Source organism: Dromaius novaehollandiae, chromosome 2 (assembly GCF_036370855.1).
Source record: "Dromaius novaehollandiae isolate bDroNov1 chromosome 2, bDroNov1.hap1, whole genome shotgun sequence".
Classification (NCBI taxonomy): domain Eukaryota; kingdom Metazoa; phylum Chordata; class Aves; order Casuariiformes; family Dromaiidae; genus Dromaius; species Dromaius novaehollandiae.
The window spans coordinates 163,670,169-163,687,339 of NC_088099.1; the positions used below are offsets into that span (position 1 = coordinate 163,670,169).

Sequence of the window (17,171 nt, forward strand, 5' to 3'; positions counted from 1 at the left end):
CGTTTGTTTCTCCCCTTTATGAGGCCGCCTGCTATTTTGGAGTCTCTGTTGCTCCTTCTCTGTAGTCCCAAAGTTAAAGCCTTCTCCTTTCCCATTAAAACAAATACCTTTTCAAGAGGTGTTTCAACTTTAATATATTTGCTTTCTGCTTAGAAAGTGTATATTTTAAAAATTCTAGACTATCCTTCCTCTACAGGGAATTATGATACTTACTCTCTTACTTTCTGAAGCCAATCACTTTCTATCCTATAGTAGTATTTTTTTTTAAATCATGATTTCACCTTGATGACATACTGCTAAACAACAAACATCCGCAGAATGGTGAAAGGAGTTACTGTAATATACTGTTACTGTACAGGTAAAGATTGATTTACTTTACTGCAGAATTCTGTTTAAACGAAAAAAATGTGCAAGCACCCATTTCTTAGAGCAAAATTTTTAATATTCATGCAGGTCCTTTATTACGGTGGACTAAACAACATATAAAAGACTAAACCCTTAGCTAACGTAAATGTTTTCTGTTGATTCTCTGTTCTTTCATACTTGCTAAAGATCTGCCTTTTGTTTTTTTTTTTTTCTGTCTATACCAAATAACGCATAGCAATTCTGCCTAGCCTTACCATCCAACCCATGGACACAGACAACCAGGTGAATTCCATCTTCCAAATTTTCTTCCTCTTCCTCTGGTGGAAAATATGGGATATCAGAAGCTAGTACAGATAAGTCACTGTACAGAAATCCTTCAATCTTCATTTCTTTTTTAAATTTTTCTTTGGCCTGATAAAAACTGGAGAATACATTAATTAATTGCAGTAGAAGTGGGTGTTCAACAACAAACCTTTCAAGCAGAAATGAGGAGAATGGTACTTGAAAGAAATTATATCTGCAGCTCTAAGACAAGCTATGGTACTTCAGTGGTGAACCAGCTATTGGGTATCAATACCCAGCTCTGGGTAACCTTGGCTTCATGATGGAGGGCCAGATCTTGAAGAGTATTTGGACACCTAACGCCCACTGATTTCCACGAGGTTTAAGGACCTAATACCTTCGAAAATCTCAGTCTCTCTGTGTTTCAGTCTTTGCTGTCTGCTTAGATTATTTATTCTGAATAAACCATTTGTCTAGTTGGATTATTTTACTCTAACTCCTCCAGCAGCAACTGTCTCAATGCATGTGTAGCCTACGCTTAGTGTATTAGGGCTCTGAACTTTGTCAGGGTCTCTTGGCATTGTGATAACATTAATTAAAGAAGTAATTAGACATTCTTACTTCAGCATCCTTTCATTGGCCTCTTCATCCATCTCATTTGAATTAGAAGAGACAACTCCGAAAGAGCCTAGAGGCTGGCGCGTAATGGGAAATGGAGCCTGCTTTGAAGAGAAGCCGACCATAGCAGGGGTCTCCTTGAGCACGGAAGAAAAAGGAAGACATGTGGCAGTGCAGGAGACAGACAGGTTAACCACATCAACAGACTTTCTGCTTTCCAGTGCTACCCCTTCCGTTGTCACCGAATGAAACCCGGTGCCATTAGCTACAAGTTTATGCTCTCTGTTGTCAGGTTCCTGAGGAAATTCAGCCTGGTAGGATCCTGTGGCAGGCGGCGCTGAGGCGGGTGAATCGTTGAGCTCAATTTCTTGTAAACCCTGCATTTCTGCATATACTGCCAGGCTTTTGTCAGCAGCAGAGTCAGCACGCTCTCCTTGCATTGGGCCAAACTCAGTGGAGGTCTCCAAGGGAGTTGGAACAGGATAACAAAAATCTGGCACCAGCTTCATGCCATGTGAGAAATTCTCCTCTCCTGATATCCTAAAACCGGAATAAAAGTCTTGCTGTATGTTCAAACTGTCTGGCTTAGGTTTATCCTTTGGATCCTCAATGGATGTATCAAAATTACCTATATTCATGTCCAAGTAACTACAAGCTGTTGGTGTTTTTAAGCTGCACTCGCCACTGCTCTCCACTGACTGGCATTCAGAATCATCATCTCTGAGCTGCTTTTGAGTTACAGGGGTTTCTGCACATTCCAAACTGCAGTATGTCTCTGAAAAACCTTCCTTCTCCCCTTCCCCTTGTAACTCAGTGTTACTGCTACTGCGTTTAGCAGAGGGTTTTGGATGTCCTTTCGGTTCTAGTCGACCACTTTCAGTGGTCTGACCACTTTCAGCAATCTGACTTTCAGAAAAGTTCACAGTTAATGGACTGTCTCTGCTCTCTGTTTCCATGCAACTTTTTAAGTTTCCTCCTGAAGCTCCTGAGGGTGCTTCACTGTGTTTGGCTATATCCACCTCCTCCACAGGCTCTTCCGGGCTGCTGATCTGAGGAGCTGAAACAGATTTGGTCAGTTTGGTAAGCTCTACTTCCCTCTCCTCTTCCTCAAAGGGCAAAGAGCTAATGGACGTGAGCGATGCTTGGATCCCACTGGGCAAGCTGGTATTGCTTTCCGTGTGGCCACCCTCCAGGGAATTTCGGTGAATGGCATGTCTCCGTACCAAGTGGTGTAGGATCTCTCGATCACTGGGCAGCTCCAGAGCCCGACTACGTGCATCAGACCATGCCACCGAGCTTGGTTCACTTTCAATGCCCGAATCAGATATTATTGAAGAAGATCTCTTTATAACCCCTGACATCAGGGTAAACTCTTCACATTCTTCAGCTCGTTGTTCCTTTGTGAACAATTTCATTTCAAAGCTGTGGGTGGGCACAGCTTTCAAAACAGGTAACAGAGCCTTGGCATCTGGATCTGCTGGTTTTTCAAGACTGGTTAGTTCATTTAGTGCAAGTTCAGACGAAGTGAAATTATTTGCCGGATGACTAGATTCAGCTGTTTTATGTAATTCAGTCCTGCTTTCCAAGCCATCAGTTCCACATGCTCCGCAGTCATCCTGAGCACTAACAATTAACACGGGTTCACTTTTGTGGGAATCCTTATTGCTAGGTTTTGTATCTCCATAGGTAACATCTGGTGCAAGTCTATTGTCTTTTAATGAAACATCCTCAGATGTTTTAAAGTCCTCTGATATGCATTCGCTATTGCCCAGCTCCGAGTTAGAAGCAGTTCCTTTACTTGAAACAAAAATATTTTCAGGTTTCCTTTGGCCTTCTTTGTTCACTGTACATACCTGAGATGTGGAGTGCTGGTTTAAACCTTTAGCTGTATAAGCAGCACCTTCAGTACCACTGTATAGACAGGAGGGATTCCCATTTATTCTGTCTGTGTGAATTAGCAGAGTACCTTTCCCAAAGTCTCCTTTCGCTACTGCATCGTGTGATGCAAAATCTTCCTTGTTGCCTATTGCATCCATTTGTGTACTTGCAGGAACCTCAAAATCTGGGAAAACATCCAAATTCTGGTCTGAAAGAAAGAAAAAAGAAATGATACCTGCAAGAATATAACCAATTACCTCAACCTGATGTGGGATTTTGGGAAATGATTGTAAGGCCTAAAAGGTTATATATATTTATACTATGTAAATTATATAAACCATATAGACTATACAAATTACCTGTATTTTAGAATTACATAACAAAAAATGCAAAGGCCAGTGCATACACAGTTCTTTGTAACTAGAATCACACCCACTGAACAGTTGTATTTAGGCAAAAAGAGATAGTATCAGTAAAATATACTTTTCCCAGGATAATTGTATCTACCCTGCTAGTTTCTTCAGCAAAGGTAGACCAATCAGAGATAACAGTCTTTGCACTCCTGCTGTCATGCTACATAATACATATTAGAGATCTTGCTTGCAAGTCAATTTAATAGTTAAAATATGTGTAACAAGCAATGTCAAAAGTAGGCAATGTGGTAACTCTAGAAGAGTGGAAATTTTGGACCTCAGGCCATGTTTACTGGACTATGATCACTCACTATATTAATACATACTGCTTCCTTGCTAACCTTTACAGTTAGTTAAAAAGTAAATGGAACTAAAGACTATGAGATTTTACCACAGATTTGTGGAATTAAATCAATTCTTAATTAAAAATCTGATTTGGGTATTTTTTGAAAAAGCAGTGCTGCCTTTTAGGGACAGTGTTGGGCTTTATGTTTAAATTACTCAAGTGAGACGTTTTGTTCTGACTTCTCTTACCACTAGATGTCACACTAGGGATGAAATTCATTGTGCCAGTTTTCCTTTAAATTTATAATGTAACAAAAAATCCAAAAGATTTTTTTTTTCCCTTCTAGACTTAACCTCCAGCTCTTGTAATTAACCTGCTTTCTCTGAAGATAAAAAAATATTAAAGTATGGGAAATACTGTAGAGTTTGCTGCTAGGGAAGAAATTTAGCTATAGTAAGTACTGCTCATGCCTTATTAAAATCCAAGCAGAGGACTAGTCTGTAACACTAAAGAGAAACTCACTCAGATCTTTCTTCATCACCAGTGACAAGGAAAGCCTCAATTTTATGCCACCTCACCACCTCCTACAACAGGAACTGGGTGAACAGGTGCAAGACCTGGGAGACGTGGTGAGCACAGACCCGAGTGCCACCTTATAAATAAGCCAAATTGGCAGCTTGTACATGCTAAAGGGGAACATCTCACTCCCCTTCCCATTTCTCCATCTCCCTTCCCATCCATCTCCAAGGTACGAAAAAGAATAGCTCTTTTGGGGGTGGGGGGGCAGTTAGTTTTCAGCAGTTTTAGTGATTGTGATCAGAATAGGAAGCAATCAGATGAGTGCCAGAGCCAGCCCAAGGTAAGTGATGAAGGGAAGAGGAAGCGGAAATTCCCTCAGCTCAAGCTGATGAGAATCAAACTGTGCTTTGGGGTGTTTCACTCACCTTTGCAAGGCAAATCCATGTACCTGTCTTCAAATATAACTGGGAGTGTGTTCCAGTCCCCGTCTATGTCGAGGCATTCTGCTGGCAGAGGGGGCATGCTGGTGAAGTACTCTGAATTCCGAATTTCTGTAGAAATCTGTCCATGACTTTGGATCCTGGCAGCAAAGTACAAAAGCAATTGAGCATCGGAATAATTACTGTACTGTTTCTCAGTCAGTCCTGCAAGACAGGCAGCAAAGTTACAGTGGCAGCTAGTTAGCAGTGGGGCCCATCAATTGATATTGGGGCAATACCATTTAATGTCTGTATTAATGACTTCAGTGATGGGATGGAGCACACTCTCAGCTAGTTTGCAGATAATACCAAACTTGGAGATGGTGAGGTTGATATGCTAGAGGACAGGGCTGCTCCTCAGTGGGACGTGGGCAGGCTGAAGAAAGGGGCATACCGGAACCTCATGAAGTTCAATAAAGGCAAATGCCAGGTTGGGCACCAGGGATGGAGTAACCCCATGCAGCAGTGCAAGCTGGGAGAAAAGCTGGTATAGAGAAGTTTTGCAGGAGCTCCCCAGTGGGAGGGTATAGAGATCACAGAGCTAAACTTTTCTGGTAGATACGGAGTGACAGCAAAAGAGGCAACTGATATGAGTTTCATCAAGGGAAATTCCAGCTAGACATTAGGAAAAAAACCTCACCACTGAGAACATCCAGTCACCATAATACTGTGGAATCAGCACCCTTGGAGATATTCAAAATTTGACATACAAGGCCCTGAGCTACCTAATCCAAGTTTAGTCCCGGTTTTGGTCCAGATAACCTCCGATGGTCCCTTCCAACCTACTTTAATCTGCGATTCTGTGAAACTGTCAGTCAGAATTCAGTTTTAACCCCTTGAATTCCTGTGGCCATGAGCAACATCAGAAGGCTTTCTTACAAAGACACACGCACACACATACAGCTTCTTCCACCAATATTACTGATTTTGTCCCCTCTTTCTGTCACAACTACAACTTGGTCGGAGAAGAGGTAGTGCTGTATGGTATAGGGGTACCCAGCACTCCAAAGAGGTGTCCCAAGAGTTGATTTCTACCCCTCAGCTAGAGGTGCCAACAGCTTGCATACTGCTTGCTGCAAAACCTCTGTCTTTTTTTTGGAAATTGCTACTGCTGCCCCTGCTACAGGCTCCTCTTAGCTACCATAAGTCGTTGCTGTCCTCCCATGGATCACCACAACTGGCTGATACTGAATCCCTCGTTAGGTTTTCCCTGCAGGAAAAGAGGCCTGTCACTCTGACTGTGGCATGGGTTTCAAAACCCAGATGCAGGAAGCAGTAATCAAAAATCTATTTGAACAGTACAGTGAGGAGCGAGGCCAAGAAGGACAAAAGGCAGGCCATCTATCTCATTTATATTGATCCGGAGAAGACTGCAGATATCTCACATATGTATGCATCTAGAAGACCTAAGACATATCAGTTCAGCTACCACACATCGGCAGAACTAGAATAACTGTCCATTTGCATGCTTTTGGTCCATGTCAAATACTATGTAGCTTTCTTTATGAGTTGATAAATTAAATTGCCATACAGATGCCATTCTAGGCTATAATAAATACAGTAATTTTTAGTTGTGATGAATATTCTTATGCAAGGATCTTCCTCAAAAATGAGGAAAAACATATTTCCAATACAAAGTTTGTTTGATGAATTAGTCTGTTTATGCTAAAGAATAAAGAAGAAGGCAACAAACTTTTCATAGGCTATCAGCTGGAAGCAGTTCTGGACACATCCCATAGGACAGCACAATGGCAATATTTCAGATTGCTGTTGGTGGGAGGCAGGCAGTTGCCATGTGATAATTGGAAATGACACATTTCATAAATTACAAAGCAAAACTCAAACAGCATGGACACTATGGAAGATTCCTATGTCCAGATACCAACAACTTGTTCAGACCAGCAAAACAGCAAAGTACTTCTTCTTGCCTGCAGCAACACTTGGGTATTTAGAGTTAAGTCCTGGCTCTCTAATAAAGTTCTCACTGACTTTAATGGCATCAGCATTTCACTAAAGACCACATGTAAAAAACAATAAACTAAAGTAGATCTTGTTTTGGGACCAGTCACTGGTGCAAAAAAAAAAAAAAAAATAGTTATTGGCATTGATAGGTGTAGGCACAAATTTGCTTTATTTAAAAAGTATTTTTTCTGTAAAATATTGGGAGGATATGTTACCTACTAGAGGGTCCCAACCTGTGGCATGTGTGATACCCAACCTGTTCAAAACGGCATGCCCTGCTCTGTTGAGCAGTCACGGGCTGTCATGCATATAGGTGGGTTGCCTAAAAGACAATGACACAATTCACAACCTAACTTAAAACAACAGCACCAGAAGGAAAGAAACTTCTCATCTGGTAACAAGGGAAAAACAACTGTGGGGAAAAATTTGTCATCATTTGATGTGTTTGTACAGCACCTTGCACAATGAGAGCCAATCTCATCTGGTCCCACTGTGAACCAGATAAATACTCCATGCACTTACTTTCGTAACTATACAGTCTAACACAGCCTAATGGAAAGGAGGACTCTGGCCTGCATAGACCAAATTTATTATATAGATGAATTTTTAGTGTTTGAAAACTATTTTCTTTGTGTATTTAATCTCCCTGAAAATCAGTGAGGAAAAATTAGTTCTCATCTGCAGGAAATGGACTCATTTTCTGGGTGACTGGAGAAATGAAGGCACTTCATGCAATACGGCTTCCTCCTGTGCAAGGCTGTGTTTCCTTGGATGAGGCCACCAGCGCAAGTGTCCTTGTCCTGGGGTGCTGACATGGGCTTTCTTTAAAACCTGACACGGGAGGACTAGTGAGTACAGCTGGGACCCTGCAGCCACAGTGCTTCTTTAATTTGGCAGAACAAGCTAGACCTGTTTAACCCATCCACTAATGAAGTCACAGTTCTTTCTACCAGCACTGAATTGTCCCAAATGTCACTAGTGACAGCTCTGAAAAAGGCAGTCTCTTCCTTTCTGTTGATCAGAAGCAGATGCCTCATTTAAATCCCTTCTTTATGACAGGACCTGATATCATGCCCTTTAAGCCATTCCTGAAAGACGAGTTTCTACACTGATAACTCTGTGGTCCCCCGGTGGTGACAGGCTGTTTCACCGCAGAAATATTGCAGGACATCACTCCTTACTTAGAAATTCAAATCTGAGCAGCTTTCCTTGAACTCTGCCTTCAGGGGCCAGGTCCTGGGAAAAATCTGATCCATGCACTCTACTTGCGATTATCAGGTTGCTTGGCTAAAACTGGAGGCAGAATTTACCCTCATGTAGCTTTAAAATTGCATCCTTGTACTCTCCAGCTGGGCTCTAGGCAAGCAGTGTCAAGCAGAAGGAAATACTTAAGTTGTACATGTTTCATAGCATACTTTTATGAACCCATATACCCACAAAAAATAGTAGGGACAGTAAAAAGCAAATTATTAAATGTTAAGCTTTTGTTGCTTGCTAGTAGTTGCTTCCTATTGAAATTGGAAAAATGGATCTGATGTAGGGATTTAGAAGCTAATTGAAGGAAGACAGCAAAAAATTACTTCTGCCTGCCCTGAAACTAGTGTTGTTGGGGGAGATAAAGCTTTGAAGAAAAATGTACCCAACTGGAAATGAGAAGAGACGTGGGGAAAGAAGATCTCCTGTACTTTTTCCCTGTTGCTAAAGCGTTTTAGCCACACTCTCCCTAATAAGTAAGTCATATGTCAGAAGGCGTAAGAGAAAGAAACATCTCATAGGGATCTTAAAATTAATATTCTCTAGGGCCTGAGTGGAGTCACTTACTGTGCCACTTTTGACACTCATTTCAACAGGTTTACAACACAGGGCCAAACTAGACCACGCAACTTCTCTCAAACCAACCCCCGCTCCATTTCCAGCAGAAAGGACCTCATCCTGAATCACAAAATGTTTTAAGAAACTTCATTTTCAGCTACTCCAGTGACAGGGAAGGTTCAAAGAATTACTTACAGGCCTTCCTGAAATGTCAGCACAGCGAGTTTCTGGTGCTCAGTGTAGAAGAAGGCTTCTGAGAATCTTCTTACCTGAGTGGGAAACACACAAATTAAACCTCGGATCTGCTGAAAAGTACAAAGGACAATCAAGCTAATAACTAATAACGACTGTCAAGGACAGATTCCTTAGCATGCTCCAGCTGCTTTGCACCACTTTGGTGACAGAAAGAAACAGAGCGCCCAATTCTGCTTCACTTCCCCAGTCCACAGCGAAGCAGCTGGCATTGTTGCATAGTTTCCTGGGAGGAAAGAAGCATCCCTTGGTGGTAAATTAGGATTTCCTCACATGCATCTTCTGAGTCTTTTCTTAGAAGCTACCAAATTTACCATTTTCCCTTGCAAACTGGGGAAGATTTCTTCTTTTTCCCACTGCACAAATCATATAGCAGCAGCAGAGTGAGTTACTAAGTTAGAACAATTCATAATTGATTGTCTCTTCTATGGGAACATCCACAGTAGCTCGCAAGAGAATAAAAGTTTTACATATCAGCCCAGAGGAGAATAAGCCTTATCATGGTAGAACCACATCTGCCTCTGTCATGTTGCTTAAAAATGAGAGCTCTCCAGATCTCTTCATGGACTTTAGAGCTGTTCAGAGTTGGATAATCAATTACAAAAGAGCCACAGATCTGAAGTGGCTGGCAGAGCACTGAGTGTGAAATAAGCTATAAAAAATTCAGTACTGCTGTCTGCCCTGGAATAAGGTTTGGGATTCAATCAATCAGTCATAATATGCAATCAAATGTACTAAGCTGTTAAACTGCAGCCCATACATTACTAATAATATTTGTAAAAGTGACCTCTATTACAGTGTCAGAGAATGGCAGCAAAAAGCATACGTCATAGCATTTCAGCGTCTCCCTAAATCCCAGCTGTGCTTCAGCAAATAGCCTTTCTAAAAAAAGAAGGACTAGCATTCCTTAACAAAGGTTGCTTCTTGATAATACGACTTTTCATCTGAGGTGCTCAAACTGTTTTCCACAGCTCGGAAAGTATCATTACACACAGCTTATATGAGAAGGAACTGAAGCACATGAAGGCAAGTGATTTGGCAAAGGTCACACTGGCAGTCGGCATCAGTCGGGGCTAGAAGTGCGGGCTGGAATTCATCTTGCTGAAGCTGGTTGTCTACAGGTACAGGTGTACAGCTTCAGCTGAACAAGCCACCCCAGGTTCCTCCGAAAATCAAGGGAGATGTAATCAAAAGAAGCAGGGGAGTGTGAGCATTAGTTATCTCCTCCTGAATTAGATGCCTCCCCTTGGTGAGATGAATCATGCTCTCATCTCCAGTGACTGGACCTCCATTGACTTTAACACTCAATGATACCTACATAGGTATCATTGATAGACAGCTGAGACGTAGATACCTACACAGTAGGTTCCTAAAATTAAGCAAGATGAATCCTATCCTTTTTTTTTCTAATTCCCTACTCTAAAGATTAAATCAGGCTATGACTTCAGCTCAGCTGATGCAATGAAAGCAATATCTTGTTTCCTATACAACTGCACACATAGTGGTCGATAACAGAAAAAGTCCTAATGCAAGGCACAACACTTGCTGAACTAAGTAGGTCTGACACAATTAGCTTTAAATATAAGACCATTTGTGCCTTCTTTATTATCAAGTGCAAGAGCCAATTTCATGAACAATATTAATGTTTTGTTGTACGCAGCTTACTAGGGGAAGGGAAAGTACTAACTACATATATGTGACAGTGCAGAAAACAAATCTATATTCCTATATAGTTTTGTTAAAATGGTTGAGGTAAATTCATTTTTTGGTTATTTATCATTGGAGTTATCATTTATCATAGATACCTAGCCTGCACAGGAAACTATGCTTGATCTTACCTACTTTTTCCCATCCACCTCATGTTCCATGTTGTATTTTGATATTTACAGCGCACCCATTTTACACAGCACTCCAGGTCTCACAAAAGCAACATCCTGCTTTCCAGAAATTCAAATCTGTTATTTGTGTGTCTGCATGTAGTGGTATAGAACATATCTGACAGTAAAGGTGCTGATGAGGGTGCCAAAACTTCATTATTTGATTAACACAGGTACGGAACTGAAATGTAGCTTCTATATGAACAAGCTGTTTGCTTGCAAAAAATCTTGCTATATTCTCAAACTCAGAGTTGCCAGTCCAGCAGGCTGTTCAGTGTTAGAGGGCTGCTTTTGCCCACAGAACTTGATTGAAGCTCAAGTGTTTGCCCATGTGGAAAAACTTATAGAAGAGGGATGAAACCTGTCATTAAACCAGGCTGTGAATGCTGAGAAAGAGAAAAGGGCTTTTCCTTGGATACATCTGCAAAGTGCTCAGCACAGTCTTGGTGCTTTCTGTAAACTTCTTAAAGGATTACTGTTAGGAACCACCACCACAGAAGGCTGTTTATGCTGTTGAGAAGCAGTTGTAAGGTAATCCTGGATTTCTTCGGATCTTGAAAATGGATTTCCCATAGTCATGCGTTCCTGGCTCCAGGAAGCATCCTTCAGGAGGGAGCAAGGCAATCCATTGGGAAAACCCTCTGCTAAAGTGGAGGTGAATGAAGTTACAAGCTCACTGTTGATTCCCTGTTCTTGAACAGATATGGATGATTTGAAAACTTTCCTCAAAAATGGTATTTTGTTAGGTCTGAAAGTCTGCTCTGTGCTTCAAGGTAGCAGAAAGCTTTGAGAATTAGCAAACTAGTACAGAGCTATCCTGACTTTGCACAGGATTCACTTTCATGAAAGACCACTCTAGCCCTGTATTTTTCAAAGTTGTTTTATGATCACTGTAGTCTATGCTTGTATTCCTTGTAAGGCAATAAAACGGCCTAATGCTCACCATCCCACTCCCTTAGTTTTGAAGAAAATAAAAACAGCCAAAGAAGTATTTTACTTGCCATAAAATATAACTTTTGTTCACCTCCTCTTCACTTTTTGTTTTACTCACCCCATCTCCTGAATATATTCATATGGTCACAGTAGTTTGAGAAATATTTATCCAGGTATATCACTGATGTCTCTCTATCAGCAAATTACTGAGCTTACTCTTGACTTCTTAACATTACCCTTAACATGTGATGTTCCTGAGTCAGATAAGCTGTGACTTCTGCATGGAGTGTTGCCACTTCCAGGAACTGCGTCCACAGGGCCAAGAGGTGGGAGCAAAGCCAGGCAAGGTCCTTGCTTATCTGTTCTGCTATCTTCTCTGGATTGCTCAACAGCTGGAGGGGAGAAAGGATATTCTGAGATCAAGAATGATCATGAAAGAAAATCAGCATGTTGGATTAAGTCCTTCCAGGAAAAAAAAAAAAAAACAAACCCTTGATTTAGAGTTATTCCTAAAACGACTACTTTCAATTCCTTTACCCCAAATCAAGTAGGTGAGCCTTTCACTTTTGCCTTTTAAAGGCCACATGTTTTAGCACAAAGGGTCTTGGCTACAGAGCAGGAAGCAGGAACAGCCTCATCTTTGCTGGTATGCTTCACTGCAGAGGAAATAAATAGGGAAAAATCCATGAGAGCTGATTCTAAACCATCCGCCAGATGGTGCTGGATACTCTGAAATAATAAACCATCACCCATCATCTCCTTTCTGAGCAGAAATCTAAACAGCCTTCCCAGGATACCAGATGGGTGATTATGGAAAAAGAAAAAAAAAAAAATCCTGTGTCCTCAACACATGACGAAAACAGACATCGCAGAGTCCGTCGGTGCATCTGTCCTGTGCTCGGATGGGCTGGGGCCCTCTGCGTCCTGTGGTCTGCAGCAGTAATTCTGCACCGCCGGAGAACTGCAGCATGCGAAGCGCGGGCCAGCAGCAAAGTCTCTGCGTACCGACCGCCTTGGTTTGACTATTTCTTTAACAACAACAGACAGACATTGCATTTTACCTCCCCTGGATTGGCTCAAAGAATACAAAACTGAGCCCTTATCTATTCCTAGAGACTCTACCTGCCTTTTTTATTTTTTTTCTTTTTGTACAAAACAGGTACTAATCCTAGAAATACTCCAGAATTAATGTGACAAGGAATCACTTATCAGTTCCTTCAGGGCCAGGTCTCTTTTTGGCTAGAACAGCAGAAAATGCTGAAGGCCTGCTTCATAGCAAAAACTGCAATAGCACCGCTTATTATGCAGGTAATTTCCAGATTGGTGACACTGCAAACTAAGTCAAGATTAAAAGCAAATTGTCTGTGTAAGAGAGACACAAACAGAGCAAATATGTATGTATAATAAACACAGATATTCTTACTAAGTTTACATTGTCTGTGTGATATTCTGATTCAACAATTTGCCCAAAATGCCACAAGCTCCAGTACAGCTTCTGGTACTGGAGAAGTCAGATGGATACTGGTAGACAGGGGATTCTGCCCAAATACTTCTTTGCAGAATCAGGACTCTGCTTCATTTATTGGACTCAGTGTTTTATGTTCCATGTCAATTTTTATGCCTATTTTCTTTTATTTTAAAATCTTCAAAGGAGAAGATATTCTATTAATGCAAACCATACTAGAAATATGATGCCTATTTTTCTGGGTTATTGGCTTTTAACCTAGGGAAAGGAAAAGGAGAAGAGGGGAAAGACATAGGGGAGAAGGGGAAAAAAAGGAAAAGGGGGGGAAAAAAAGGAAACGGGGGGCAAAAAGGGGAAAAAGGAAAGAGCCCCGTCCAGCTCTGATTGCTAGTGTCTCGCTGCACTGGCATACACAGAACGAGAGCCTGGCAAGCTAGAGGTGCAGGTGAAATCCCAGCGACTCAGTTCCCTGGGATGAAGCCCAGCACACGGCAATTAAAATGGTCACAGAGTGTGATTCTAGCTATTCTATTCACAGACCTTCTGCCACGGTGTTCCCTGTTGCTGGACCTTTCAAACACCAGCCAGGATAGTCTGGCTTTAACAATCCTATCACGCAAAACAAATCAAAAGGTGCTTTGGAGAGGTTACTTTTTCTTGTTTGTTTACAAATCAATCAGATGATTAAAAAAATATTGTCCTTCCATTTTCTCCTACTTTGAGTTTCCTCTGTGTCCTTGAGTTGAACACCAAAGTGTGATGGAGTAGAACTCACTTTCCTTTCTTCTTTTGTTTTATTTATTTTTGAGATTGAATCTGACTCCTATAATACAGTGGTAATTGAAAACTAACCTCACAGGCTTCTCTCGCTATGGTTTTAATAACATTTTCTTCCTTTACAAATGACCATTTTTTCCTACATTCAGCCGAAAAGAAATGGCTTCAGTTCACAAATTCCTAGAGGTGAAATATTGGGAGAGCATTCACAATATTCATTTGTACCCCATACAGAGGTGCATAAGACTTCAGCACTTACACTGCACCTATACCCCACCAGTAGTTTACTAGATAATGGCATTCATGTCCTTAGAGTTTCTGCAAATTCAGTCTTCACCATTAAATTATGCCTGGATAGGTAGACAATTATGAGCCCAGGATGACAATGCCAAACATTTTGATGGCGTACAGGAAAACCCTAGCTAAGTTTTCATAACACCTCAGAGAAGCAGCCATTCAAGTTGTTGTATTCACCTCTCTGCTGTTCCCATGAGCTGCACCTTTCAAACAACAGTCAGGGTAGCCTGGCCTTACTAATACTGTCATGCAAAGCAAGTCAAGAAGCTTGCTTGTTTTTCTGTCTTTCTTTTTTTTTTCTTTTTTTTTCTTTCTTTTTTTGGAATGAGAATTGAACAAGAATTGGGCAATATGGAGAAGAGAGTTTCCTAAGGAAACTCTAGATCATGTTGTCTGACCTCCTGTATCTTTAAGACTTCTAAATTTTAGCTATCCAGCAGAGCAGAGGCCAATAATTTATATTTCTCTAAATAAAATTTGGCTGAAATCTAATTCCTTGAAAGGTATCCAAGTTATGACTTGAAATTAAGAAATTCACCACTTCTCAAACATTTTTCACCCATGGGTGACAGCCATTAGCCCACCATTCAAAATTGTAGCTTAAATTTACTTCCAGTTTGATTTGGCTTCAGCTTTTAGCTATTTATTGCAATCTGGTCATTCTTCTCTGTGTTGAAGAATCTCCTTCATATGAAGATACCTTCATATGATAATCAAGTCCCCTTTCTGCCTTCCTGCTTGTAAACTGAACAAATCAAATTTATTAAATCTCTGATGATAAAACATTTCACCCAGTGTTCAAATGATGCTTGTGTTCGCTCCTGACACCCTTGACAGCTTCCCTGCATCTCACTTGAAACAAGGATGGCAAAAGAAGTGCAAGGTAATGACTCAGCCATTACTTTGCCCAGAATTACTTGTTTCCTCCCAGATCCCCCCTCCACACTTAGGCAATTTTATTTGAAAAGATATGGCTGCACAACCTGCCAAAGGGTCTTTTCTCCTGTCGGCAGAGCTGTCAGCCAAAGAACTGTAATTTCAACCTACCCCCAAATCAATTTTTTCTGCATATTCTGATACTCAGGGCTGGGCTCACTGAAGGATGTTAAAGCACTGCAGCTGGTGATTTGTTAAAAGTGACAGAAACATCATCTAAGTGAATAATCAAAATGATACGAAATTGAGGAAAAGAAACATGCAGCAAACTCTGCTGGCACTGAGTTCCCCCCGCTCTGACACACAACGGGGCTGTGTCAGTGCCCTTCAAAATTACATGTACGAACCGAAACTGTTGAAGAAAATACCTGAAGCTCCGTACAAAGCTGAGATAACGTGTCTTCCACGGATAGCTCCTCTATGGGGGGGGGGGGGGGAAAAGAAAGAAGGGAAAAGAAAGAGATCAGGCTTGAGAACTGTAGATGTGAATCGTTAATGCTCTGCTGTTCATCCAGGCGAGAAACAGGTCATTTAACATAGCTTCCTCATGGACAAGATTCTGCTCAAATCTGGGCAGTTCACAACTCACCTTCCTCAAGCACAATTTCTGCTCACGTGACTTGGACAATTAAACCTGTAAAAGTTCTGGAAGGCTCTTGCCAGCATAAAGAGGACAGGATTTAGTCTTTCAACCTCAAACAACCAGGGCAGAAGTTAATCACCACAACTACAAGAAACAGCTCACTTGGGAGTTATCAACACCTCAGAAGAGATGTTTTTCTTCATAACAGAGAGGTACCCTGGGAAACAAAATGGAAAATGCCCAGACTTCCAGAGCAACATCCTTTGCCTGCAATTTGTTTCTACCTAAACATCTGATTAAAGAGGCAACACTTGTCACTCCTAGCATAGCTCTGCATTTGTGTCTGACCCAGCTCGAAGTCTGCAGAGGTCTTCAGAGAGGAGGCTGAACCTGACTCTCTGGTCAGGAAACCTTTGATCAGCTCTAGGCTACGGCCATCTAATATAAATCCTGTATTACATGTGTGATCATAATTCTCATTATCTATCTTCTTTCTTACTACTAGTTTGCTGTCAGCCATTGCTATTCTCAGCCAGCTCCAGAACCATATATGATACAGTCTCATCATTTCAAAGCCTGAGCAAATGATGCACAATAAATGAATGTCTTTTTGCTGTTACACAGAGATATACCAAATATCTCTGACTAGTACTAGACTGAGCATCTCTGTATTGCCCCGGGCAGTGTGAAGTATCTGTTCACCCCTGAGGCATACAACATTGCTTGCATTTTGTCCTGAGAGAATCCAGCATAGGGATGCCCCACATTAAATGCACCACAGACTATAAAGCAGGGGAGGCTACAAATCAACTCCCCTGAAGCTTTGGCAGCTGGATTTTGAACGTGATACCTTCAAATAATATCCATAAAGAAGCAAAGCGGAACGCACAAACAACCCCCTCCTCCCAGAAATGACTCTTCTTAAACAGTACTAAGGAACGTGAGCGGATGAACTAAGATAGGTAGTACCTTGAAAAGATTTGTCTTTGGGAACTTTGGGAAACAATGAATTCCACTCTTAATGTCTCAACTACGAACTATTAAATTTTTAATATAGTAATCAAGGGCCTAGGAAAAAAAAAAAAAAAAAGGAAAGTCCACAGTGGGTTTTATGGTGTTTGATTCATTTCAGCTATCACTAGATGCCCATGAACAGATCAATCTAAGCAAATATAGATGCCTACAATTGAATGAGTCATTTACATTCTCCTCCTGGTCAGTAGAGAAAAGTGCAACTCAAGGTGCAATTCATATCATCCTAAGGTCAATAGCACTACTTGCCAGATAATATACTTTATTGTTCTAAATGTGCCTCTTTCTCCCCAGTGACTATCAAGACAATATGGGAAACTATCTCAGATGTAAAGGTGTATCTATCAAGATGTAAGTACTTGTTTGGTATTCATCATATTGGATAAATTTCACACCCCATGACT

The 17,171-nt window shown here is 41.1% G+C and overlaps 1 protein-coding gene across 1 annotated transcript in view; it reads right to left on the reverse strand.

Annotated features, from left to right (window-relative positions):
- Window positions 1–17,171, reverse strand: part of FAM135B (family with sequence similarity 135 member B) — a 154,256-nt gene that overhangs the window by 21,801 nt on the left and 115,284 nt on the right. Inside the window, exons 8-13 of the mRNA XM_026113690.2 lie at window positions 15,521–15,570; window positions 11,914–12,069; window positions 8,811–8,884; window positions 4,788–4,942; window positions 1,270–3,352; window positions 621–787 (exon numbers count right to left, since the gene is read on the reverse strand). Of these exons, the coding sequence (XP_025969475.2) occupies window positions 621–787; window positions 1,270–3,352; window positions 4,788–4,942; window positions 8,811–8,884; window positions 11,914–12,069; window positions 15,521–15,570 (2,685 nt within the window). The remainder of the gene's footprint in view (window positions 1–620; window positions 788–1,269; window positions 3,353–4,787; window positions 4,943–8,810; window positions 8,885–11,913; window positions 12,070–15,520; window positions 15,571–17,171) is intronic.